Source organism: Hakea prostrata, chromosome 5, assembly GCF_041222555.1.
Source record: "Hakea prostrata isolate BN-2017 chromosome 5, UWA_Hpros_2, whole genome shotgun sequence".
Taxonomy (NCBI): domain Eukaryota; kingdom Viridiplantae; phylum Streptophyta; class Magnoliopsida; order Proteales; family Proteaceae; genus Hakea; species Hakea prostrata.
The window spans coordinates 37284309-37310353 of record NC_142604.1 but is presented as its reverse complement, the minus strand read 5'-3'; the positions used below and the strand labels follow the sequence as shown (position 1 = coordinate 37310353).

Sequence of the window (26045 nt, the reverse complement as noted above, 5' to 3'; positions counted from 1 at the left end):
AATGGTCCTAGATTAGTAGCCATGCACATTTAAATTTCCGAGAGTTTCTCAAAAAAACTTCTCTCTCCTTGGTTTCCAATCATCACAAAACCACTTCACTGCCAACATTGTTCCCTTAATCAAATCAATTCATCTTCACACCCATAAGCTATTCACTGCAACCTCTATTTAGACTTCCAAACCTTTTTATATGCTAGTACTTTTACATTGCAAAGTATCCTGAAGCCCTTGATTAGGAAAACTGTGTACTCCTGCTTCCATTGAAATCATCGTCGTCCATACACTCCAAAAACTTCAGACAGTTAAACCTCATGCCAACTGAGTTTTTTCCTTCATTATCTCTCTCCCAACAATATATTGTCATGCTTAATAGCAATGCACCATAAACTAATGCAATCTCTTTACGTTTGAACATTCAAGATTCACGTATTAGTCTTCTAGAAACTAGGAATTACATCTTCGAGTATACTCATTAACAAGCTTTGCAAATGAAGATGATTTGTTCTCTAGCAATTTAGCTGGGGAATCGTATTCCAGTATATAACCTGCTTCAGAATGAAAATGTCAATTGATTAGATTATGATGAGAATAAATATCATGAAACTCAATTGACAAATGTAATTGAGATGTACTAATTAATATCTACTAACCATTATCAAGGAGAAGAACCATATCGACATCAAGAATTGATGTTATTCTATGCGCAATTATAATGACGGTGGAGCCTGAGAAATGTTGTCTAAGCATTTGTTGAATCAGATTATCAGTCACAGTATCCACTGAAGCAGTAGCTTCATCTAGTATCAATACTTTACTCCGTTTAAGCAATGCCCTCCCTAAACAGAACAGCTGCCGTTGGCCCATGCTCCAATTTTCTCCATTTTCAGTCACTATGACAAAAATATGAAGATGAGTTAGCCAAGAACTTTTATCATCAACTTTTGTCCTATTTTTTGTCAGTGACTTAAAAGCTTAGTTTTTTTGTAATATAACTTTTATGCAATAAATTTAAAAAACATAGTGCAATTATACATGAATAAATTATTATTGAACAGCTTTGACACATAACGAATCATAACATCCAACTAAATGTAGTTGGGTATATGGATCAAAGAGATGCCATGACAATAATAGAAATAAGATAGAGGATAATGAACTTAAGAAAAAATAATCAAACAACTTTGGCACAGAGAGAATATGAAAGAAACTGACCTTCTGAATCAAGCTTCATTTCTTTCTTTCGAACTTCATAGCCAAGCTGAATTTTATCCAAAGTCTAAGACAGTAAAATTTTTTATTTTAGTTTTACCGTGTTGCTTAATAACTGAAGGTATTAAAGATGAACAAGAAAAAAAGGTGAATTTAACAGGTAAAAGGGTATCATGTGGGGATGGAAAATTAGGTAATAATAATAATTATATAGTACACCTATAGAGTCCTAATGAAGAGAATATTTTAGGCAAAATAATCCTTCACGTTATTTGAATATCTCAATAGAAAGGATTACACAAATTGGAAAAAATGAAAAAAGAAAAAGAAAGAGAAAAAGAAAAAAAAAGACACCATGAGAATGGAGCTCAGATAAATACATGTATTAATAACTAATTATTGTAATCTGTTCTTTTTTATTAGAATAACCAGCCAGGTGCAATTGTCGGTGAATCACAGTTGTGGCTTGAGGTTAAGGTATCAAAACAGCCTCTTAGCAAAAATTTATGGGGTAAGGCTGCGTAGGAAAATTGCCCACCCACCCCTAGACTCTGCTTTTGTAGAAACCTTTGGTATTAGGCTTGCCCTTTTTAATCATCACCCGGGAAAACCTATGTCCAGATATCCTAACGTTATCATTATTAAAAAATTTAATATAAAGAAAAGAAACCTTACCTCCCAAATTTGTTCAGTTGTATACTCTTCAAGTGGGTCAAGATTACTTCTTAGAGTTCCTCCAAACATAGTTGGGTCTTGTGGGATGATGCTCAATTTTGAGCGCAAGTCATGAAGTCCAATATTTGAAATATTGATACCATCTATCCAAATCTGACCAGCTGTTGGTTCAACCATACGAAAGAGAGCATGTACAAGTGTTGATTTACCACTACCTGTTCGCCCAACTATCCCAATCTTCATTCCCCCATGGAAAGTGCATGTGAGACCTCGCAAAACTAGAGGAAGATGTGGGGCATACCGTACCTACAAAACACATTAAAGTTTTTAATTATAAAGCTTAATTGAAGTGAATAGGAAGGACTAAGCTTTAGAGGATATGTTCTATAGAAATGATGAAATGAATAAGGAAATAAAGATTTGAAAAATCTCGATTAGTGATTTACCTGTAGATCAATAATGTCAACCATCCCTTGTGATGGCCATTCACAACCTGGCTTATTTTCTTCTATCGACAATGGAGGTTCATTGGGGATGTAGGCATATTGTAGTATTCGTTCAACAGATATAAATTTAGTCTCAAGTTGGTTAAGATCCCATAAAACTCCATGCATGCTGAAGCTAAGCCCATATGTGACTGCTAGACCCATGATACCTTTAGCAATGAAAAGAAAACAAAGTCAATGAAACTCATTCATCTGATCTGTTGAGCATGATGCCATAAATGATGCTCCATAATTAAGTTCAAGGTTTTACCAGGACTGAGTACTCCTTTTGGTACAAAGATCAAGAAAATCAAAAAAATGGCATATGTCATAGATGCTAACATATCCATACGGAAACATAACCATTCCATTGCACCAGAAAAATGAAATTTAGGCCGCGAATATCCATCCACTAACTTGAGGTTTGTGTCAATAAATCTCTCCTCTTGATCAAAGCATCTGATTGTCGTTGAACCTGAACAAGATTCAGCAAAATGTTGTATAATTGGAGCTTGGCATACTCCAAATAAGCGTGATAGTTCTCGTGCTGCAGGTATGTAGTATTGCTTCAACACAATAATGGTTAAAAAAATCATAATAAAATCAGTAAAATAGGAGTATGTAGTAATATATATTAAATAAAAAAAGTACTCTTCTTATGAGTCATTTGAAAAATGTGAATTGCTTACATTTAGATGATAGATAGTGACATAGTGATACCAATGCATAGGATAAAATTGCAGAGAAACATTTAATTTTATATTCTTACTAATTAAAAATATTTTTCATTTTTATTAGATGCTATTTAAATATATAAATGCATGTTGAATATTCAATCTCCAAATTTTAGATCAAATTTTCACTAATAATGAACAAACTTGTATACAAAATTTTGTTGCATCTCCTTCCCTCTCTTATTATTATTATTATTATTATTATTATTATTATTATTATTATTTTTAAATCTAGAATATTATGATGAAATCAAATTAAAATTGAAAGGTAATTGACAAGTATCTCCCATCTTAGTTGGACAAATGACAAATAATTTCCCTCATGACATATAAAAAGTACCTCCCTCTTAATTGGACGAAAGACAAGTAACTCTCATCGAATCTATTGGTACCCTCATATGAAAGCCTTACAATTACTTCTTTGCCATCAATCTTCACAATTAAGTGTTACCAAGTCTGTTGAAATATTTCGGAATCCTCAAAATACTCACTTCAAAAGACATTTTTCTTATGACTCTAGGGCAAAAACCCTCCTGCACCAAGGTTCACCCACCTGGTAACTGGCACTCACTTCATGAACTTGGAGGGCATCTTTGTTTGTAGCTAGGTTCACCCACCCGTCTAATATTTGGGGTTCTAGTTCTAGCTCAGATACATTTTGCGTTGAAGACTTTTCTTGGGTTTGTTACTAGGTTTCCAAAACCTATTAGGGAGGCTTTAAAGTGGTATTTGGTTCATCTTGGTGAAACCTATGGTATTTGTTAAAGGAAGTTTCTTTGTGGAATTCTGCAATGCAAGTGATGCATAACTGAAGACATATAATAGAGGAAAAAAGTCCAAAATGGGTCAAGCTCATTAAAGGGATAAGGATATAAGCTAAATTAGCATATGACTTTCATAGGTTAAGACTGTTTTAAAAGGTTAAAATCAGCTCACATGTTATGACCTTCATGGGTTAGATCTAAGCCCAAGTTTAGTCCTTGAGATTTTCATCAAAGTCAATAAAAGGAGCTATAATTTGAAATAAGGAATTCTTGTCAAAATGAATTATCTTTTGTCAAGAGTTAGATAGTGGTTGAGTCATTATTAGGTAGATGTTAGTTCGTGGTTGGATGATGCATTTAATATTTATGTCTCTTTAGAATGGTTGTATAAAAGGACTTACGTAAGAGGGTAGAATACACGTACATTCAACATTTAAAAACAAGTTGCTTTGTTAGCTTTTCTTCTCTATGGAGAGAGACCTTATGTTTGATCAAGGTAGGTTAGTGATTGAACCAATCGATCTACCTCCCTGTGGCTATCAGGTCTGTATCGTATTCAGCTTGTGGCGGATGTGGTTGCATTCACTAAATCCAACTATTATATGATGTCTCTGAAGTATGCACCACAAACAATCTTAATTACTAACTAGGTTTTTTCCAATGGGTGCATTGTTCTCCTTTGCTAGTTAAATTGCTTTATGGAAGTGTCTATAGGTCAAACATGCTTTGCACTTCAACCTGAGTCCTTTTAGGCGGATAGTGATACCAAAATGATGGCTTCGTTCTTGCAATCCAGTGGGTGTCACAAACTTGTTTGCAATAGTTTGTGGGTCAAGCGACTTTGAAACAAGGGAGTGTTGTAATGGAGTATGATCCTTTTGATTGCCTATGGGTTCTGATCAGTAAATGAGTTTCCTAAGGAGATACCATCACAACCTGCTCACAATGTTTGCCAGTCCCTTAGCCCCTCCAATACTAACTAGGGCACTAGCGATGGATGACCTATGCTGTTTACAGAACTCGCAGCATCGGAGAAGCCTGATTCCATGTTTTGTGGGATTATTTTTAGTTCCAATTACAAAGCACAAACTTGATGCTTCGGTTCAGCCATCTTCTACATTTTCCACGGTTGGAGGGGTTAAATCTTTTCTATCTTGCACGTTCTCCCTTTCATCCTCTGATTCTGACTCCCTCGTATTATATCGACTTAGAAGTGGGTGACCATATTGCTAACTCCTGGCTATGGTGCCTTATCCACTCCAAGCATCCTGGATGGTCCTTCTCCTCAAGTTGGTGTTGAAACTTTTCAGTAGCCATAGTAGGACAGTACTAAATACCTTAACTTGTTGAAACTTGTTGAGGAATCTGCACAAACACTTGAATGGTTGTTGTAATCATAATACTTCTTCAAAGTGAAATGTACCAGAGGTACTTTCTTTAAGGTATTTAGACAACCCAAATTGTGCAATATGGGTTCTAATTGTGTCTTCACCCCAAGATCATTCAGCCCAAACCTTTAAGGTTGAACCCTAGAAAGGTTACTTAAGGTGTAATCAGGTTATGTTCACTGCTTAACAAAATAACTACAAGGAGAGAGAAAGAAAGAGGAGGAGGAAATTCAGTGTAAAGAATGAACTCAAAAATAGGTTTATATAGAGCCCCAAAGGGTGTGGGCGAAAATGTAAGGTCACCTCTCTTTGTGAAGGTACCTATGTACCTATTCAGCTGACCTCCCTAAAGGAAAGTGCCTCTCTAATGGCATCTCCATGTTTTCACCTAGTAGTGGGCTTTCCGGATTAGGGCACATGACAAAATGGGCCTTCCGGATCAAGGCTTATGACCCACGTCCCCAAGTCCCCAAGTCATATAGAATTATTAATATTAATTAATATATATCTATATAACCATGGTTGGGTCACAACAAGGTCTATGCTTGGTTCGCATCGCACAGGGTTTGATCCTAACCCCAAAGTAATATTACATATGTATTTATTATATATAAACGAGATAATTAGTTCCTCTAAGCCCGATGTGGGACTAAAGTTTCTATTATAAAAACCATAGGATAAAAGACTCAATTAAAACATATATTTATATAAAAATATAAAATAATATTAATTAAGTTTTAAACATATTTACAACAGTTGAAAGGGGCACATTTTGCCCTACCTTCCTCAGCTCACGAGTTTTTGCATGAATTGCCAATTTCAGAATTTGGATCTTGGTTATGTAGTCCAAAAAAGAAAACCCCTTCACATTTTGAAATAGTGTTTGGATTGTGCTTTTGGATCTGTTGTTTGGTTTCATTTATTCCCTGATAGCTTCCCTTTGAAATTCTTTGTTGTGGTCAGATCATAATTTTCTCCTTGTTAATATGACGGGAAGAGCTATTTTTTTCTTGAAAACTTCTCTATTTTCATAATGCATGGCACTTCATCCCAATTTGCAGAATACTACACAATCTTTGGAATATTTTAGGTCTTCATCCCCACTATATCAAGTTGTCCCCCCTTTCTCATTAACTTTCTAAATGGAATGCTTCAATTTCTGGTCGCATCGACAACTTATGTGCTAAATTTTTTACTTATCATTTACTTGCTAAGGATGTGTTCCCCCAGCATACTTTTTTGGTTTTTGAGCTTTCACCTTTTCTTTGAACCTTTAAGTTTGAGTGGATCTTTTGGCATAAAAAAAAATCAAGACACAGTTTTATCTCCACATGAAGTAGTTGCTTTTACCACAATCACCAAAGCCATATTTGAAAACAAGTTCTTAGGTGTGTCTAATCTTTTGCAGGCTACATTGTTGGAGCATCCTATTGATATTGCTAGAGAATAGTCATCTTTCCTTTCCAATGTCTTCACTTCCTCTAACCCTTTGGATGCTTATTATGTTGAATGTGTTTCTCCTACTATCATCTCTTGAGATCTCCTTGAGGAATATTAGTGATGGCCCCGGTACTGGAGGAAGTGCAAAATGTGATGAGTAATTTAATCTGCATAAAGCTCCAGGGACTGATAGTTTCCAAGCCATCTTTTATTAGCAATTTTGCAACTTAATTGAACTTGCCCCTGATGGACTTCTGGCTACTCGTTTCACTTCTTCTTGTCTTCCGTCTGGGTATATTCATACCCTTATTTGTCTTATTCCTAAGAAAGAGGATTTTGTGTTGGCCTATTATTTTTCACATATTAGCTTGTGCAATGTTTATTGACCTAGATAAAGCTTATGATAGAGTTCCTAGATCGTTAATTTTGCAAGTATTAGAGAAAAGAAGTGTTGCAAATAAATATGTAGACATAGTTAAGGATATGTATGATGGTTCAGTGGCAAATGTAAGAACAGTGGGGGGGGGGGGGACAAAGTAATGAACTCCCTATTACCGTTGGGCTACATCAAGGATAAACTTTAAGCCCATATTTATTTACACTTGTAAGACGAGGTCACTTGTTGAATGCTTTATGCTGATGATATTGTGTTGATAAATGAGATTCAAGTGGAGATTAATACCAAGTTAGAATCATGGAGAACAACTTTGAAATCAAGAAGCTTTAAATTAAATAGAAAAAAGATAGAATATCTAGTTTGTAACTTTAGTCATGATTGGGCAAATGATGAGGTGGTGGAACTTGACGATAAAGAGATTCCTCAGAGTGATTCTTTTAGGTACCCAGGTTCAATCATAAATAAAATACGTGATATAGAGGATGATGTTTCCCAAAGAATTAAAATATGGTCGATGAAGTGGAGAGGTGAGTCCGGGGTCTTGTGTGATCGACATATTCCATTAAAGCTTAAAGAAAAATTCTATAAGATCGTCGTTCGACCAAAATGATGTACGGTGCAGAGTGTTGGGCTGTTAAAAAGAATAATATAAATAAATTCAGTGTAGCAAAAATGAAAATGCTAAGATGGATAAGTGGCAAAACTAGGAAGAATAAGATAAGGAATTATCATATTAGAGTTGGTCTGGTAGTTGCTCCCATAAGTGATAAGCTTTGGGAATGTTGTTTGAGGTGGCACAACTATGTTCAATGGAGACCTATAAATGCCTTTGTATGGAGAAGTGATATAATCCAGATTGAAGTACTAGAAGAGCTAGGGGTAGATCTAAGATAACCTAAGAGAAGTGGTGAGAAAAGAAATGCACAACTTAGGCCTTTTATCTAGCATGACCACAAACATAACTGATTGGAAGACAAGAATCCATGTAGCCGACCCCATTTAGTTGCAACAAGGCTTATTGTTGTTGTTGTTGTAGCTTAAGCAACGTTTCCAAAACTAATTGCAAAAATTCTAGTTGTTGGGAAATGCCATGTCAACATTGTCACATGAGCCTCATTTAGTTTTGATGATAACAGACATAAATTACTAATGTCTACATTAAGTTGTGATTGTCCAGCTCATCATTAAAATAAGTGTATCAAATCTGACTCATTGGACCAAACTCACCAGATGCTCAAGCCCAAGTCAAGATCAAGCAATCTTGGACAAGGAATCAAAGTGAAGATGAGTATAAAGTTTAAAGCATAAGAAATGCGAAGATCAAGTCAAGATCAAGACTTAGATGAATTTAGGACTTAGGACACCTCCATATGCACTCATATAATTGTATTAATTATGAACATATCATGTCACTAGACTCACCTAGGACATTTTAGGAGAATGTATGAAGCTTAGGGTTGGTTAGAAATACCAAAATCCCAATCAAGTCCATGTCTCAACTTGATTGGGGACTCTGTGTTGTAGACGGACATCCGTCAGGTCATAGAGTGCCAAACAGAATTCTGTCTGGCTAAGGCAAACCAGACGGTCGTCCGTCTGGTCTTGACTTAATCCTAACAACTATATTTTAGTGGATACAAATTGAGACCGTCTGGACTAAAATTTCACATAATTTTTCTATCCGTTGGGAGGTTGGGCCAAACAATTGATTGCGTTCTTTATAAGCCCAACCACCCCCATTTGAGAGGCTCTGCCTTGCCTATTGAACAATTACTACCTCACAACTCTCAAAGCTCTCAAATTGGTGAACTAACATTGATCACTTGTCTTCTAACTCCAACCAACTTTGAAGGACATTCCAAAGGTCTCAAGCAAGCTCATGGAGTCAAGCTTGAACTTATTGAAGGCTATAACTTCATTAGTGGTGCATCTCATATCTTGAACATTCATTCCTCATTGCATCACATTCATACAAGGGGTAAAATGTCACTCCCCTTGTTAGGTAATATTATTCACTTTTTCAAATATTGATTGTTTAACTCTAGTCTAGGTTGATTAGAATTGGTAGAGGGTTCTCTTGCCCTACTTAGAAAAAAGATTGTAAATGGTGGTTTGTCCTTCCTAGAACAAAGATTGTAAAGGGTACTCTTGCCCTAGTAAAAATAGATTGTAAAGGGTTTGATTTATACCCATTGTATTAAAAGAGAATCACTAGTAGAATACTCTCTTGAGGCCAAGAGAGGAGTGGACGTAAACTTGCAAAGTCGAACCGCTATAAAATACTTGTCTTGTGGATTGATTACATTTCTTAACTATCATTGAATTCTACAATTTACTTTGTATTTGCAATTAAATAAAAAAATTAGGCAAGTCCACTAGTTGCAACCTATTCATCCTCCTCTAGATTGTATTAACAATTGGTATCAGAGCGGGAGCTAAAATTAAGATTGAAATCAATCTCTAAAAGAGTAAAAGATCATGACATCATCATCCAACCAATATTCTTCAAGATCCGAAGGACTTAACACCTCTAAGCCTCCATACTTTGATGGAAAAGGGTTTGTATATTCGAAAACTAGGTTTGAAGATTTTGTGTGTGCCATTATTGATGTTTGTGACATAATTATATGTAGACCCAATGAGATTACCAAGTTTGATAAAGATGGTAACAAAATACCCAAACCAAGGACTGAATGGGATGGAACCGGCAATGTCAAATCCCAAGCAAACCATAAAGCCAAAATGTTTCTACAATGGGCCTTAAGTGAAAAGTTATATAATAGATATGGTACTTGCAAGAATGCTAAGGAAATGTGTAACAAATTGGTTGTTATCTATGAAGGAACCAACAAAATAAAAAAGATGAATTTGGATGTTCACATGCTTCAATATGAAAACTTTAAGATGTTAGATGATGAGAATATAACTTCTTTATTTACTAGATTCACTAATATTGTTAATAAGTTGCATAGTCTAGGTAAGGATTTTGCTAATGAGGATGTGATAAGAAGAATCCTAAGAGCTCTTCCACCTTCATGGAGACCCAAGAAGACCGCAACACAAGAAGTGAGAAATTTAGAAAATATCACACTTGATGAGCTCATGGGATCCTTACTTGCACATGAGGCAGAGCTTGAGGAAGACAAGAGATATGAAGAAAGTCACTCAAAAGAGCCAAAGAAGAAGTCAATTGCTCTTAAAAGCTCCACCAAGAATGATGATGAAAGTGAAGGAGAAGAAAGCAATTTAGATAATGATATAACACTTATCACAAGGATGTTCAAGAAATTTCTCAAAGGAAGAAAATGAAGATACCCACCCAAGGGACAAGGTTTCAAAGAATCAAAAGGTAAAAAATTTTCAAAAGGAAGAACCCCACCCAATAACATTTAAGATGTCATTTGCTTTGAGTGTAGAAAATGGGGTCACTTTAAAATCGAATGTCATAACAAAGGAAAGAAGAAAACCTACAAAGTCAAAGTTACCTACACTACAAGCGATGATGAGGAAGAAAATGAGGAATCCGATGAAGAGAAGATCAATTTAGCCATGATGACTAAATCAGATGAAGATCAAGACCTTGAGGTAAACTCTATATACGATAGTCTTGATTCCATTAATGATGAAAATGAAATAGATGACATTGATGAGAAAGATCTAGTTAGTGGCTTCCAAACCTTGTATAATTTAAGCAAGAAACTCGAAAAGAAAAATAAGGTCTTGAAAGGTGAAGTGTTTTCTCTTAATGACACCATAAATGACCTACAGGAGTACGTTAAGAGAATAGAAAAGGAAAATATTGATCTAAACAATGCCTTTGTGACGTACACAAATGGACAAAAGAATTTAGATAATTCTCTAGGAAACCCCCCCCCAAAAAAAAAAAAGTCCTCAAGATAAAGAAAGACTTAGATTCAATGGTGAAACCTCCACTCCTAGAAAGGGGAAGGAAATTAGATTTGAAAAAGGAACATCTAGAAAGAATCCTTCACCAAAACCCACAAATGTTCAAGGAAACATCTAAGGTGGGAACAAGACTCAACCTTAAACCGATAAAGGAAAAATTGGAAGATAAAATTACTATTAACAAAGGAAAGGGAAAAATGGAGACCAAAAGAATGGACCAAACAAGGAACAAAAGGACTAAATTATTCTAATAAAGGCTATTCAAGAGGTAATGAAGGATACCAAAACCATTATGACTATAGGTGGCAAAAATCCCAAAATTACCAAAATGTCTAAAGCCAACAACATCACCAATTTTGGCCAAACCAAAATCAAATGATGTTTGATTATAATTGACCATATCCCTACTATGCACCTTATGAGAATATGCCTCAACCTCTATTTAGACCATATATGCCAAACCATTAAAGACCTAGAAGAAGTCAAAACTTCTATAAAAGCTCAAACCTAATGAGTGGCCTGACAAAGAAGTCAAAACATTAAAGGACAAAGGAAACAAAAATCTCAAGTCTAAGAACCTTTTGACAGTTGTGACCCAAGATTTCAAGGACCCAAGGGATATTAACCTAGTTGGTTTAACATGGAACCAATAAGATCTAACCAAGTTGGACCCATGTTGGCGTGGGGACCAATGCATATATTTTCTTTATTATATAGGTTTGCTCGATGAAAACTAGAAAAGTGAATGGTACAGTGATAACAATTGTTCCAAGCACATGACGTCAAATCCAAAGCTCTTCACAAAGCTTAGATCATATGATGGAGGATGCGTCACTTATGGAGACAATAGCAAATGAAAAATAGTTGGCATTGGTCAAGTTAACATTGGAGGTACTTCTATTTCAAATGTATATTTAGTTGATAAACTATCATATAAATTGTTTAGTGTAAGTCAATTGTGCAGTATAGGCTATAAAGTTACGTTTAATGTTTCTTGTTGCCCTGTGAAAGATATGAATGAAAATTTAATTATAAAAGGTATTAGGAGAGATAACATCTATACTTGTGTCTTCAATGAATCATCTCCTAATATGACTCGTCTTATGTCACATGAATAAACTCTTATTTGGCATAAAAAACTAGGTCATATTAATATGAAGTTAATTGAGATCATTGCATTAAGCAACCTAGTTAGGAATCTTCCAAAAATAAAGTTTGATAAAAACTATTTTTGTGATGCATACCAAAAAGGAAAACAAACCAAAATATTTCATAAATCCAAGAACATAGTCTCTGCTAGTAAACTACTAGAACATCTTCACATGGACTTATTTGGACCTATTCCCATAGCTAGGATTGGTGGTAAACACTATACATTTGTCATTGTAGATGACTACTCAAGGTATATATGAACTCTATTTCTAAAACATAAAGATGATGCCTTTAAAGAATTTACCATTCTTGTTAAAAAAAAATTCAAAGCAAAGAAGGATACCTCATAACCACCATTCAAAGTGACCATGGGAGGGAATTTGACAATAACAACTATTTTGGAGAATTTTGTGATAAAGAAGTCATAACCCATTACTTCTCCGCCCCTAGGACCCCCAATCAAATGGAATGATAGAAAGAAAGAATAGATCACTCCAAAAAATGGCTAGAACCATACTTAGTGAATTTTCATTGCTAAAGTATCTTTGGGCGGAAGCCACAAGCACTGCTTGTTATGTCTTGAATCATGGTTTAATTAGAAAATTCTAAAACAAGACAACATATGAACTTTATTACAATAAAGTAGCTAGGGTTGATCACTTCCTTGGATGTAAATGCACTATATTGAACACTAAGGACCCTAAGGGAAAATTTGATGGAGTTTTCTTAGATTACTCTCAAAATAGTAAGGTATATAGAGTGTTAAATAAAAGAACCTTAGTTGTGAAAGAATCAATGAACGTCACATGTTATGTATTTCCACCTAAGGATAAATATAAACCTTTAGTTGATGAGAATAATGATTGGAGGGTTGAACATGTCATTAGAGAAAAAGTGGATAACTTATCTCTAAAAGAACCTAAAAATGATCCCAAAGATAGTGAAACCCCCTCTCAAGAATTACCTTAGGAGGTAGTTCCATGGAAATGCCATCCCCTTGAACAAAACATGGGTGACTTAGGTCAAGGAATCCAAACTAGATCAAGAACTCAAAATTTCTATAATTATATTGCATTTTTGTCGACTATAGAACCCAAAAATGCAAAAGAGGCCCTAACCGATAGTTATTGGATCATGGCCATGCAAGAAGAGTTAAATCAATTCGAAAGAAATGATGTTTGGAAACTCATTCAAAGTCCTTGAGACCATACCATCATAGGCACCAAATGGGTATTTAGAAACAAGCTTGATGAAAATGTCAAGTTGTTAGAAACAAAGCAAGGTTGGTTGCCCAAGGGTATAATTAACAAGAGGGAATTGATTTTTGATGAGACCTACGCACCAGTAGCTCGGTTGGAATCTATAAGAATGCTATTGGTATTTGCATCCCATAAGAACTTCAAGTTATATCAAATGGATGTAAAAAATGCATTCTTAAATGGTTTCATTATGGAGGAAGTGTATGTTGCACAACCTCCAAGATTTGAAGACCTTATCTACCCCAATCATGTCTTCAAACTTAAGAAGGTTTTATATGGACTTAAACAAGCTCCACGAGCTTGGTATGAAATATTAAGCAAATTTCTAGTTCTAAAGAGATCTTGATGGGTAAGGTAGACACCACATTATTTGTGAAGCATAAAAAAAATGACATTATTATTGTTCAAATATATGTGGATGATATCATTTTTGGTTCTACAAATGAATCTCTATGTCATGATTTTGGTACTTATATGAGAAATGAATTTGAAATGAGTATGATGGGTGAATTAAATTTTTTTCTTGGTTTGCAAATTAAACAAAGTGAAAATGGTATTTTCATTAGTCAAATCAAATATATTAAAGAACTCATAAAGAAACTCAATGTAACTTGTCAAAAGGCTAGTGGAACACCCATGAGTACATCTTTGAAATTATCAAAAGATGAGAATGGGAAGCCTTTTGATACCACCAAGTATAGAGGTATGATCGGAAGCCTTCTATACTTAACGGCGAGTAGACCGAACATCATGTTTAGTATTTGTGCTTGTGCAAGATATCAAGTCAATCCTAAACAATCTTATGCTTGTGTCGTAAAGAGAATATTCAAATATTTGAAAGGCACATCAAACTTAGGCATATGGTACCCTAAGGGTCAAGAATTTGACCAATTAAGTTTTTCGGATGTTGACTTTGTCGGTTGTCATGTTGACCGGAAGAGTACAAGTGGCACATGTCACTTGCTTGGACCATGCCTAGTGTCATGGTTTAGCAATAAACAAAACTGTGTTGCTTTTTTGACAACCGAAGTGGAATACATCGCTGCCGGTAAGTCTTGTGCTCAAGTGATATGGATAAAACAAACCTTACTAGACTATAAGGTTCATCTTGAGAAATGCCCAATCAAGTGTGACAACACTTGATAGGGCAAAAAAAAAAAGTGTGACAACACTAGTGCCATCAACTTCAGTAAGAACCATGTGCTTCACTCAAGAGTCCAGCACATTGATATTAGACATTACTTTCTTAGTGATTGTATTTAAAATGATGAAATTGTCTTTGAATTCATTGATACAAATCACCAATTGGCGGACATATTCACGAAACCCTTAAGTGAAGGACATTTTGTTGAACTAAAAAGAGAATTGGGGCTCATTGACCTCTTAAAATAAGTAAGGGGAAAAAAACCCATCACAAATTCCCCATTCTAGACCCAATAAAATCTATAAGTACAACAATCAGATGGACGACTGTCTGGTCACAGTGAATCAGACGAAAACTCTGTTTGGTTAATTAAAGCACACGCACATATCTTTTTTTAAAACCCACTTCCCACTCCCACTCTTCGTTGGTCACCAAATTCTTTTCAAATCCCTATTTTAACTCCACCTCTCCCATTCCTCTCCATCTCTTTCTCTCTAAGTCTCTCTATCTCTCTCTGGGTGCGTGCGATCACAAGTGACTGAGTGAAAAGTCTCCTTCAAGCCCTCAAACTTCATCTTCGTGAGATTATCTCTTCAAGTGGAAGATTCAATCGTGTGATTTGGTAAGTTCCATCTAAAACCCTTGCTTCCATTTGAATGAATCCATGTTTGATTACATTCTTGATAACATCTCACCATCTAAAACCTATTTTTGGAAACCTAACCCAAATGATTTGACTAAAATCCTGAAAATTTCTAGAACCCTGGATTGTTTTGGTTTAAAATCCTACGTTTTTTTCTTATGTCTTGGTTTCAAATTTTTTTTTTGTTCACACCTGCAAGTGCTATCTTGGTCGCATTATTTTGCACTTCTGTCTGATTTTGAAAAAGAACCTTGTTCGATTTCTTCTATGGTGTTGCAAATATCAATTTTTTACCCGTGAAAATTTTGACCTGTTGCTGTATTCCTCACCCTGGATTTTTTTGGTTCTTGTTAATCCCATGCATTTCATAAATTCTGTAATGGTTGATAATCCTCATTATATGATTAGAAAAGAAATCCTGATCTTCTCTAAAATTTCTGATGACAGTGGTCATCTCATTTTTCTTAAAAAGGATCCCTGTTCAATGTTGATTTTTCTTGTTTTAGCAAAAATCAATCTCTTTTGAATTCGTGGATACAATTAACCTCTTTGTGAGTTGCTATATTTTTCACAACTAGGATTAGTATCCCATCCAATCACAATTTTGAAAAATTTACTCTCTTTTAACTGTCTTCCTAAAATCTGGTTTTTACCTTGATTTTAGTTGAAACAACTGATTTTTAAATCTTAGTCATGAACCCTTGGTAATTAAAGATAAACAAGTTTTCTCTATTTTTCAACATTGCATCCATGAGTGAACCTTGGCAAGGTAAATACCTTGAACTGTTTATTGAAATCTTCAAGATTTCTCTCAAAGTTAAGATTAGGCCTAGGTATAATGTGATTACTTATACTATTGGGTATGTGGTCTTAGTGGTTGACAAATTAACATGACTTCTCACTAAAAAAATCTGTCTGTTCGAGGTGGTTCCTCTAGAGCCTCTTTTTCTAGAGTTGCTCCTCCTCCAACCCCTCATGATGAATCACCTAAGGATTCCCTTAGGCTAGACAAATGGTTTCGAGACACTAGGGCCCAAGAACGCTATCCTTGCACTGTCAAGCCTCACATTGAGGCAAGAACATTGACCTTGTCACCCTCTCTCAATTCCCAATCCAAAATTTTTTCCAGGACGTGGGTTGGAGTCCCATCCTTCGAGCCGATGAGTCCACATACCCCCGACTTGTCACTCACTTCGACACGAATATTCTCCATGAAGGAAAGGGAGAAGATCTAAAAGTCATCTCCTATGTCAAAGGGGTGAACATAGCCTTCACCATCCCCACCCTTCACACCTTTTTTGGGATCTCCACTTAAGGAGCTCGCATATTTTGGACCTATAAAGATACCCCACCTGAGGATATCCACATAGAAGAAGTCTACCAACGTCTCTTAAGACCCAAGAATTGGCCAAACTACTACGAGGACATTCAACAAACCATGTTCATTGATGAAGCCAAAGCCATTAGTCATATCACTTAGCTGAACATTATCCCTAGAAAAGGATACCAGTCTGATGTCACCTCCATTCAGATCTATATCACCTTTTGCATCCTTTTCCATCAACCCTTATGTCTACCCTACATTATTCTCTCCTAGATGATTTAGTCTGCTGTCACTGGGAATATGAGTCTACCATATGGTAACCTTCTCACTAAAGTCTTCTGGAAGTTTGAAGTAAGCCTGAGAAATGAGGTCTCTCTTCCCTCACCACCTCCTCTCGACAAAATTGGAGGTCCATCTCGCAAGAGAAAAGCAGCAGTAGCTTGCCAAGGAACCACAACACCCCAGGATATGGACATTGAAGGTGCACTGGCCGGGCCCCATAGCTTGCTTCTTCTTCCACTTCCACTAGCTTGTGGTTTCGGGCATTTGACTCTCGCCTCACTACTATGCAACAACACTTTGATCATTGCTTTGATTCTTTGGCTACTCGCGTGGGTTCCATTGAAGACCTCATGCACCACATGATGTCTCACCTCAACATCCCTTTGATCCAGCCGCAAGAAAATGAAGGTGCTGAAGATGATAAAGTCGAGGATGAGGAAGGTGATACAGAAGAGGGCGAAGGTGAAGGTGATGATGATGATGGCGAAGAGGATGATGAAGTTGAAGAATAGTTTCCGGTTATGTCATTTTCTGTTTTATGTTTCATGTTATCTTGTGTGTTTTTTTGGAATTAATGTTCTCCTTTATTTATGACAAGACTTGTCTTTAAACATGATCAGTTGTTTATGTATTGACAATATTATGCAATGCAAGTTTTCTTTCTTACTCATTGCTATCTTGTCTTCATTGAGGAGGAGAATCATATTTAGCGGGAGCATGATATTTAGAGGGAGTTTTGCATGCTTGTCTCTTTTTTGTTAATGACAAAGGGGGAGAAACTTTGGAACATAAACATGCAATTAAATGAGATGAATATGATGCTTAATGTTATGTTCCATAAAATGGGGGTATTTAGAATACTCCATAGTGATATGTCTATCTGGGGGCATTTGAGGTACTTCATAAGTGATAGCTTTAAGTCTATAATGATCATTCATATGTTCTATCACTTGTGTGTTTGTCATCATAAAAAAAGGAGATTGTTGGGAAATGCCATGTCAGCATTGCCACATCATCTTCCATTAGTTTTGATGATAACAAACATAATTTACTAATGTCTACATTAAGTTGTGATTGTCCACCTCATCATTAAAACAAGTGGATCAAATATGACTCATTGGACCAAACTCATCGGATGCTCAAGCCCAAGTCGAGATCAAGCAATCATGGACAAGGAATCAAAGTCAAGATGAGTATCAAGTTCAAACCACAAGAAGATGTGAAGATCAAGACTTAGATGAATTTAGGACTTAGGGCACCTCCATATGCACTCACATATAATTGTATTAAATTATGAGTATATCATGTAACTAGAGTGACCTAGAACATATTAGGAGAGTGTATGAAGCTTAGGGTTGGTAAGAAATACAAAAAACCCAATCAAGTCCAAGTCCAAACTTGATTGGGGACACTGTGTTCAGATGGATGTCCGTCTGGTCACAGAGTGCCAGACATAATCCTATCTAGCCAGACGGTGTTTTGTCTAGCTACGTTAAGTCAGATGGATGATCGTCTAGTCCTGTCATAAGCCTAACGGCTATATTTTCCGTCTAGTCACAGAGTGCCAGATAGAATTCTGTCTGGCTAAGCAAGCTAGATGGATGATCGTCTAACCAGACGGTCATTCGTCTGGTCCTGAGTTAAGCCTAATGGCTATATTTAACGGATACAAATTGAGACGGAGATCTGTTTGGACTAAAGTTTCACAGAAATTTTCTATCTATTGGGAGGTTGGGCCAAGCAATTGATTGCCTTTTTTATGAGCCCAACCACCCCCATGTGAGGGGTCATGAGAGCATTCCGCCCCAATAATATGTTGATGACCATAGGGTTAGGGAGTGGAGTCCAACAGCGGTAGCCAGTTCGTGAGGGTTCACATTCCTAGGTTGAGAAGGATACGGAATCGAGTTGGTTGGTGCCTATGGGGAAGTATCTGGACTTCTTATAGTGTGTTACCAATATGACCCTGCATTGGATTAGAAACCTCGACATGCGCCAATACTCATGCCAATGGTCGTAGTAAGAGAGTGTTGACTTAAACCCCAACCATGAACGACTGATGAGGACTTAACCCCTTTACTCGGGATTCCAATAGAGGTAACCAGTCCGCGAGGGATCAGAGTGACTACACCTACCCAGAGGAGGGTTGGTGTTATATCTTAAAGCATGTCAACTGTTTAGAGATTTGCATAGTTAGATCTTAGTAGCATTCATATTATTTCATATCATTATTTTCATATATGCATTACTGATTGTGTTCACATATGTATGAGAAATGTGCTATCCTTATTGAGTTCGTAAGAATTCATTCATTTTCTTTGTATGTTATATTAAACTGTATAGATGGTAGTATGTCGTCAGAAACCAGAGAAGTTCCACATGGGTCGAACTTCACATATGAAGAGGATGTGACACTGTCAGTGGGAGACAGAGATGTGGTCCACGAAGCCTCCTGCGGATGCTTGGAGTGTGCTTATAGCACCCATTGATGGCTGGAGAAGGCAAATCGTCAAGCATTTTGAGAAGTCCTTGGAGAAGAATTGGAGGACTCCCTATCTTGTTATTTTTGAAGAGAAGACTTCAGTTTTAGAGAAAGAAACTGGAAAGAAGATAATTTAGTTTATTTTATTGCTTCCGCGAACTCGATATTCTGTTGAACTTGATTACTTTCATTTGGTTCTTTACTTTGATTCTTTATTGGAGTATTTGGACTCCTGTAACCCCTTTGATTAATTATTGAACTTGCTCTTGCTCTTGATTATCTAATTTTTGCATTTACTATTATTGATGGGTAAGACCCTAGATCTTGTGACGGATTGCACCCACGGGTTGTCGGGCGGGTAACCGAGACTGGCAGGTGGGGTGTGACATTACCCCTACCTGATCCAACACCATACAAACAATTAGTAGTACCTATACAATGACTGATGATCACTAGACTAGATATCTCATATGCAGTCAATCAAGTGTGTCCGTTAATGCAATCTCCCACAGAAGATCATCTACAAGAAGCAAAACATATTTTATGTTATGTCAAGCATACAATTGGTGCTAGTGTTCTCTTGAAACCAACCCAACTTTCTTTCATAGTTGCTAACACTTATGCATATTGGGCTGGATGCCCAGACACATGCCGACCAACTAGTGGGGTTTTCACTTTTCTTGGGGATAATTTATTATCATGGTCTTCCAAGAAACAACCTACAATATCTAGATCAAGTATGGAAGCTACGTACAAATCCCTTACCTTCACAACATTTGAGTTGCTATGGCTTTCTTATGTTCTACGTGATTTGCAAGTATAACTTCCAAGAGGAATGGAAATTTCTTGTGATAATGTATGTATCTACAATACAAATGGTTACAAATCCAGTGCTACATGCTCACACGAAACATATAGAAGTGGACTACCATTTTGTCCAAGACTTAGTTCAGAATAACACCCTAAAAGTGCACTTTGTTTGGTTAGAGGATCAAATTGCAGATGTGTTTACTGAGGGCTCAACATCATAAGCTTTCTTCAAACATAGAGACAAACTCTTGCACCTACCGATGCAGAGTTTGAGGGGGGGGGGGATGAAAGACCATAACGGATCTGTTAGTCTTTGCATACAATTTTTGAATTATTCTCTCAACTAAATTCTATTGTAAACGGCTCTTGTATAGCAACCATATTTTTTCAAGTTTATTTATAAATAAATAAGTTATATATATATATATATATATATATATATATATATATATATATATATATATATATATATATATATATATATATATATATATATATATATATATATATATATATATATATATATATGTATATATATATAGTTATAAGACTTACCCATTAAGGTAACCAACGTACTGATCAAAATTAGAGTTCTTCTCTCCATTGTTTCAGCCTCCTATCTGCCTTCTATGATCTTTATTGTTTGAAGCTGATCAAAGTTGCACACACTGCTTCTAAATTGCTTATCATTTCTTTACGGGTGATTATCCAAAATCAAGTTGAAATCTATTCCTCTCATGTGAATGGTGAAAATTTGTTTGGGCTGTTGGACCAGTTGGACCATGATCTAAGAAGCTTGAGTCACCTTCTTTGTTGCACTAATGTGTTTGTTTTTTGTGGAAAAAAAAAAGGCTTTTAAGACTATTCAAATTTGGTTTATTTTTCCATATCTCAGCCACCAATGTTGTCTTTCTTTCGAATTATTGACTAGATTCTCTACATATAGTTTAACTACCATGCTTTCACTCTACTTTTTTATTTTTGCAGCAAACACTAACCTGAATCATATCCCAATGGCTTGGACTTTTTGTTTTTGTGAAACAGAGATTTTGTATTTTTGTTGGCAGCTACTGTTGTACAACAATCTAGTTCAAGATGAATCTTATTATTGATGAAGTATGGTTTACCCAATCTACTTCTTCTCTTTGAAATACTTCTTAGGTTTCTTGGTTTTGGACTCTGGAGAATGTCAAGCAGGCTTCTATTTATGTAACCAATATTACTACGATAGTTTGGGTAACTGTCATTTGGAGATTTTGGTTTTATTGGAAGACTTAGCCAGTCAAGCTTCAATTTGCAGCTCAACTTCATCTTTTGTAATCCTTGTTCTATTAGTTAGATTTTATTTATTTATTTCTTTACAAAAATAAAACAAAAATTGTTTAGGTTAAACTTGACATCTAAGTATAGGACATTAAGATCTACTTACTAATAAATTTTAATGCAATATGCTTTGCTATACTATTAGGCACTTGGTACTTCATCATGACTTTATTATGTAAATCATAAATCAAAAAGTACCTTGTACTTTATTAATTCTTAACTTTATTAATTATAAACTTAATATTAGTTGAGCTTTAGGTGATGGAGCAACCATCAGATCTAGTATGCTAAATTTATTTTTATCTAATATGGAAAAAAATATTTTATATATATATTGATAGTATTTTTTTTAATCTATACTTTGACTAAATTGATAATTTTTTGTCTTTTCATTTAAAAAGGAAAGGACTAAAACTGTGCATCGATTTGCATAAAATGTCTCAAAGAGAAATAGATGTATTGCGTATATTTTCATAACACTTCAGAGGAGCAATAAAAGAAAACATTTATGTACTACAATTGGATAAAATTTGGAATTAACGAAGTAAAATTCAGGCTTTCTTAATCAAATAATATTCAATGTGTTATAAAATGTCAATCCATGGAAAAGATGTTCTCAAGCTTGATTTAAATCTTAAATTATGAGGAGTAGATGGGACTTGAGACATACCTGATACCATATGCATGTCACTATCATGGGGATAAAAACTAGTAGTACTTTCCATGCGATGTGTGACATTACCATTATAGTCCCCAAGAATGCTATAACTGAGATGAGAAGTTCTTTAAGTTGATTTGGAATAAATGCATCAACTGTACTTTGATCTACGGATACCTATATGAAAATAATATGTATTTATAAAATAGTTACATCAACTTGTATGCAGATCAAATAAGATATGTTGTATGGTAAGAATAAATAAATTTATTTTACCCGATTTAAAATCCTTCCGCTTGGAGTTGAATCAAAAAATGATTGAGGAGCACGAAAAATGCACAAGTGCATTTTGTTGAAAAGTATAGTGGCTGTCTTATACCCAACAATTGCAATAAGTATAGACCTTATAAGTATGCAAAGAGAGCTTCCAAGAATTAAAGCAATATAAACAAATATAAGAGTAGGTCCTGTAATATGAGATTGTCCATTTGTCGAAATGGGAGCTGCCAACACCATCCAATAGCTGCTACCTATTTGGAGAAGCTTAACAAAAATTTGTGCTAACAATATGAATGGTACAAATATCCCCTTATAAGCAGCAGTGAAATACTCCCAATAGACTGAATGACTAACTCGATTTTTTTCTCTTTTTTCTTCTTGGATAAGCTGTCCTTTTGATTCACTTGGATTTTCTAATTTGGAACTTATAGTTTCCCTTTTTTCATCATCTTGAATAGAATTTTCACCACACGATACATTATCATACTTTTCAACATTAATTAAGTCTTCTGAATCAGCCCCATGCTTGATAACATCAAGATTTGCCAAAGCTTTTTCATGTGCACCAACCAATTCCATAAGATCAGTTCCAGAACTTAGAATTTCTTCATACTTTCCTGCTTGAGTAATCCTTCCATTTTTCATAACCTATCAAATATTTAAAGATAGATATTCATTTTTAGGTAACATTGATGCGCTTGAAGTTGTAAAAGAATGATGATATTCTCACCAAGATAAGATCAGCAGAAGATAAAAACTCTACTTGGTGGGTAACATACATTACTGTTTTTGAACCCAACATTCCGAGCAAACACTCCTGTCAAAAAAGTCATCTATTAAACATCTAAGCACACAAAAGAGAATTGTTATGCAATTATCATTCTAGATTTTTGTATTTTTGTGTGTAAATATCTTAAAAGTCTTGGTTTTATGCAAGAATGTTCATAGTTTAATATCCTATGTTTATTTATTTATTGTGTTTGAACAATCATGATAAATTCATTATTCTTAGATAAAGCTCAACTTTTGGTTAAGAAAATTTTTATATAAAAGAAGAAATAAAATTTTATGCCAAATATTATTAAAGAATATGTACCTTAAATAAATGATTTCCTGTGTGAGCATCCACAGCACTAAAAGGATCATCAAGCAAATAAATATCAGCATCATAGTATAAAGCTCGTGCGATCTGAATTCTTTGCTTTTGTCCTCCACTTAGGTTAATCCCTCTCTCGCCTATAATTGTTTGGTCTCCAAAGGCATACAATTCTAAATCCTTTTTCAATGAACATGCTTCAAGGATCTTCTCGTACTTTTCTTTTTCCATCCTCTTACCAAATAGTATATTGTCTAATATCTTGCCACTTTGTATCCAAGGTGATTGTGCAACATAGGCTTTTGTACCGTTCAACTTTATAGTTCCAGATACTTTTGGCATCTCCCCTAATATGCATGAAAGCAGGCTTGACTTTCCTGACCCAACATGACCACAAATAGCTACTCGCATACCATGGTACACTTGAAAATCAATATCTTTTAATGCATGATTAGAGAAATAAAGATCCCATGAGAAATTCCCCTTAATTATCTCGATTGCAACTTCACCATCTCTTGAATGCTTTTGTACTATGTTTGGATGAAGATCGTCAAGACAAAGGAATGAAGATATCCTGTCAAGGGAAACTTTAGTTTGAACTATCATAGAAACTGTATCGGGGAGATTATAAATGGGAACTTGCAACAACTCAAATATAGCAAGGGCAGATAGAATGTTCCCCGAATCAAGTGGGACTCTCATAAGCATACAGAATCCAAAAGTGATCATGGATACAAACATTGGAGTAGAGGAGTAAACAAATCCGCTCACAACTGATGTATAAAGTAACTTTTTTAACCCTGACGTTTCAAAGTTCCTAAGTTCAGTTATCTTCATCAAAAACTTCATTTCCCAACCTTGGAGCTTGAGAATCTTCATATTCCTTAAAGCTTCAGATGTTACCTCCATTCTTCGATCCTTTGAATGCATTAGTTCTCCCTGAAATTTCTCTTGTAGTTTTCCTAGAGGGAGATTTGAGACCACCAAAATAATCGTGCCAAAAAAAGCTGCAAGTGAAGCAAGTCCCAAGTTCTTGTACAGGATCAACAATGCTAGAATAATTTGAAGAGGAACAATCCATATATCATGCAAGTACCAACTAAAAATGCTGGTTCTCTCAACGTCAACACTCATCAAATTAACATTCTCTCCACTAGCATGGCCTTGCTTTGATTGACTTGAAAGTCTGAGACCTTTCTCATAGACTATTGAGAACAAAGCAGCACGAACCCGAATTGCCATCCTTCGTAATAGAAAGAACAAGTGCTTCTCTGAGATGCATCTTATAAGCTTCGATAGAAAGAAAATAAGAACTAGTGTATACTCTTTATACTTCAACTGGAGAGGGCTATTGAGATACTTGACAAAAGCATCAATAAGGTATGGTCCAACATAAGAAGCCAACGTACATACAATGGAGAGTATAGCTGTCCATAGAATTTCATTCCATGTTGAGAGAATCAATGCTCTTATTAGCTTGAGTGTGCTTGCTTTGCAGCCATTACCATTGCGGTTACCATCATATTCAAGTTGTTTCTTAAAATGAGAAAAGATCATATCGGCACTATCACACTTGCCAAGTTGAGGAACATCTTCAAGGTCCAATGTTTTTCTATAACCAAGTTCAAGCAAAGGACCCATCCAAGAGAAAGTAAACTTGCTTAGAAGATTTGCATTTGCATAAGGAGTTATATTCTCTCCATTGACATTTGAGCCTTGTCCATTATCACCATTGTCTTGAGTAGAATCAGTTTCCAAAAAAGGCTTTAAAAGATGCAAATCTTGATCTCCTTGTCTTTTGGCGAACGGCCCAACATTATATAATAAAGTACTTGCCACAACAGATATAACATTAGAGAGCCATTCCAGGAATGACAAGGATGAATGTTTCCAATACAAACCAAAATGTATAACAAGATAGGAACAAGACATTAGGAAGTAGAAGATGCACCAAATCCTTAGTAGAATGGAGAACTTACGCTCACTTGAATGAAAAGACTTGGTGTACAAGCAAGCAGAGATAACCAACCAAGTGAGTGTCTTGAATGTAAAATCTAGTTGCACAACCAACTTTTGATTAGACCAACCATCACTACACCCAAGAAGGTAGTTTAACACACAAAGGAGAAGATCACAAATAGATAGACCCAAGCAAGATATAAGAACTGATGAATAGTACAAGCATGTACTATTCAACATTGGTTTTGAATTTTCAACTGAAGGCTTCCTACGTCTCTTGCAAACCCATGAAATAGATAAGACTGACAAAAAAATCAGATGTGACGAAGCTGAAAATCCATGGAGGAAAATATTTGTAGAAGGCTGTGAAAAGAATATCCAAATATTTGTACTCTTTGATCTGTCAAAGGCATCCATGTTTGAAAATTTTCTTTTTTCTGTTTCTAATTCAAACAGGTCCAACATGAAACTTAGTAAAACATATTTTGAATTGATGCAGAACCATATGCCAGAATTTGTGAAAATTCCACCATCTAAATACCCATCATTGTGTTTATGAAATAGTTAGATCGATATTGAAGCCTCAATCTTTCCACTTGATGTAGTTGATCGAACCTGTAGTGTACAAACATTACC

The 26045-nt window shown here is 35.4% G+C and overlaps 1 protein-coding gene across 1 annotated transcript; it reads right to left on the bottom strand.

Moving 5' to 3' along the window:
* Positions 1–444: 444 nt before the first annotated feature.
* On the bottom strand, positions 445–25826 carry LOC149015896 (ABC transporter C family member 3-like). Its single transcript, XM_089155650.1, has 10 exons — positions 23451–25826; positions 23085–23171; positions 22352–23002; positions 22088–22252; positions 2641–2935; positions 2331–2539; positions 1885–2190; positions 1213–1276; positions 651–890; positions 445–545 (listed from the first exon to the last, which is right to left on the bottom strand). The coding sequence occupies exons 1-10, from the start codon at positions 25824–25826 to the stop codon at positions 445–447; spliced, it is 4494 nt and encodes a 1497-aa protein (XP_089011776.1).
* Positions 25827–26045: the final 219 nt, after the last annotated feature.

What these genes read in the sequence shown, in the direction of transcription:
- LOC149015896 (XM_089155650.1), bottom strand. Translation starts at nt 25,826, where the DNA reads ATGGATGCCTTTGACAGATCAAAGAGTACAAATATTTGGATATTCTTT. An exon ending in TTGACATTATTGATCTACAG is followed by an intron (nt 2,191 to 2,330) that starts GTAAATCACTAA and finishes TGTGTTTTGTAG; the next exon opens with GTACGGTATGCCCCACATCT. An exon ending in GGTTCTTCTCCTTGATAATG is followed by an intron (nt 546 to 650) that starts GTTAGTAGATAT and finishes ATTCTGAAGCAG; the next exon opens with GTTATATACTGGAATACGAT.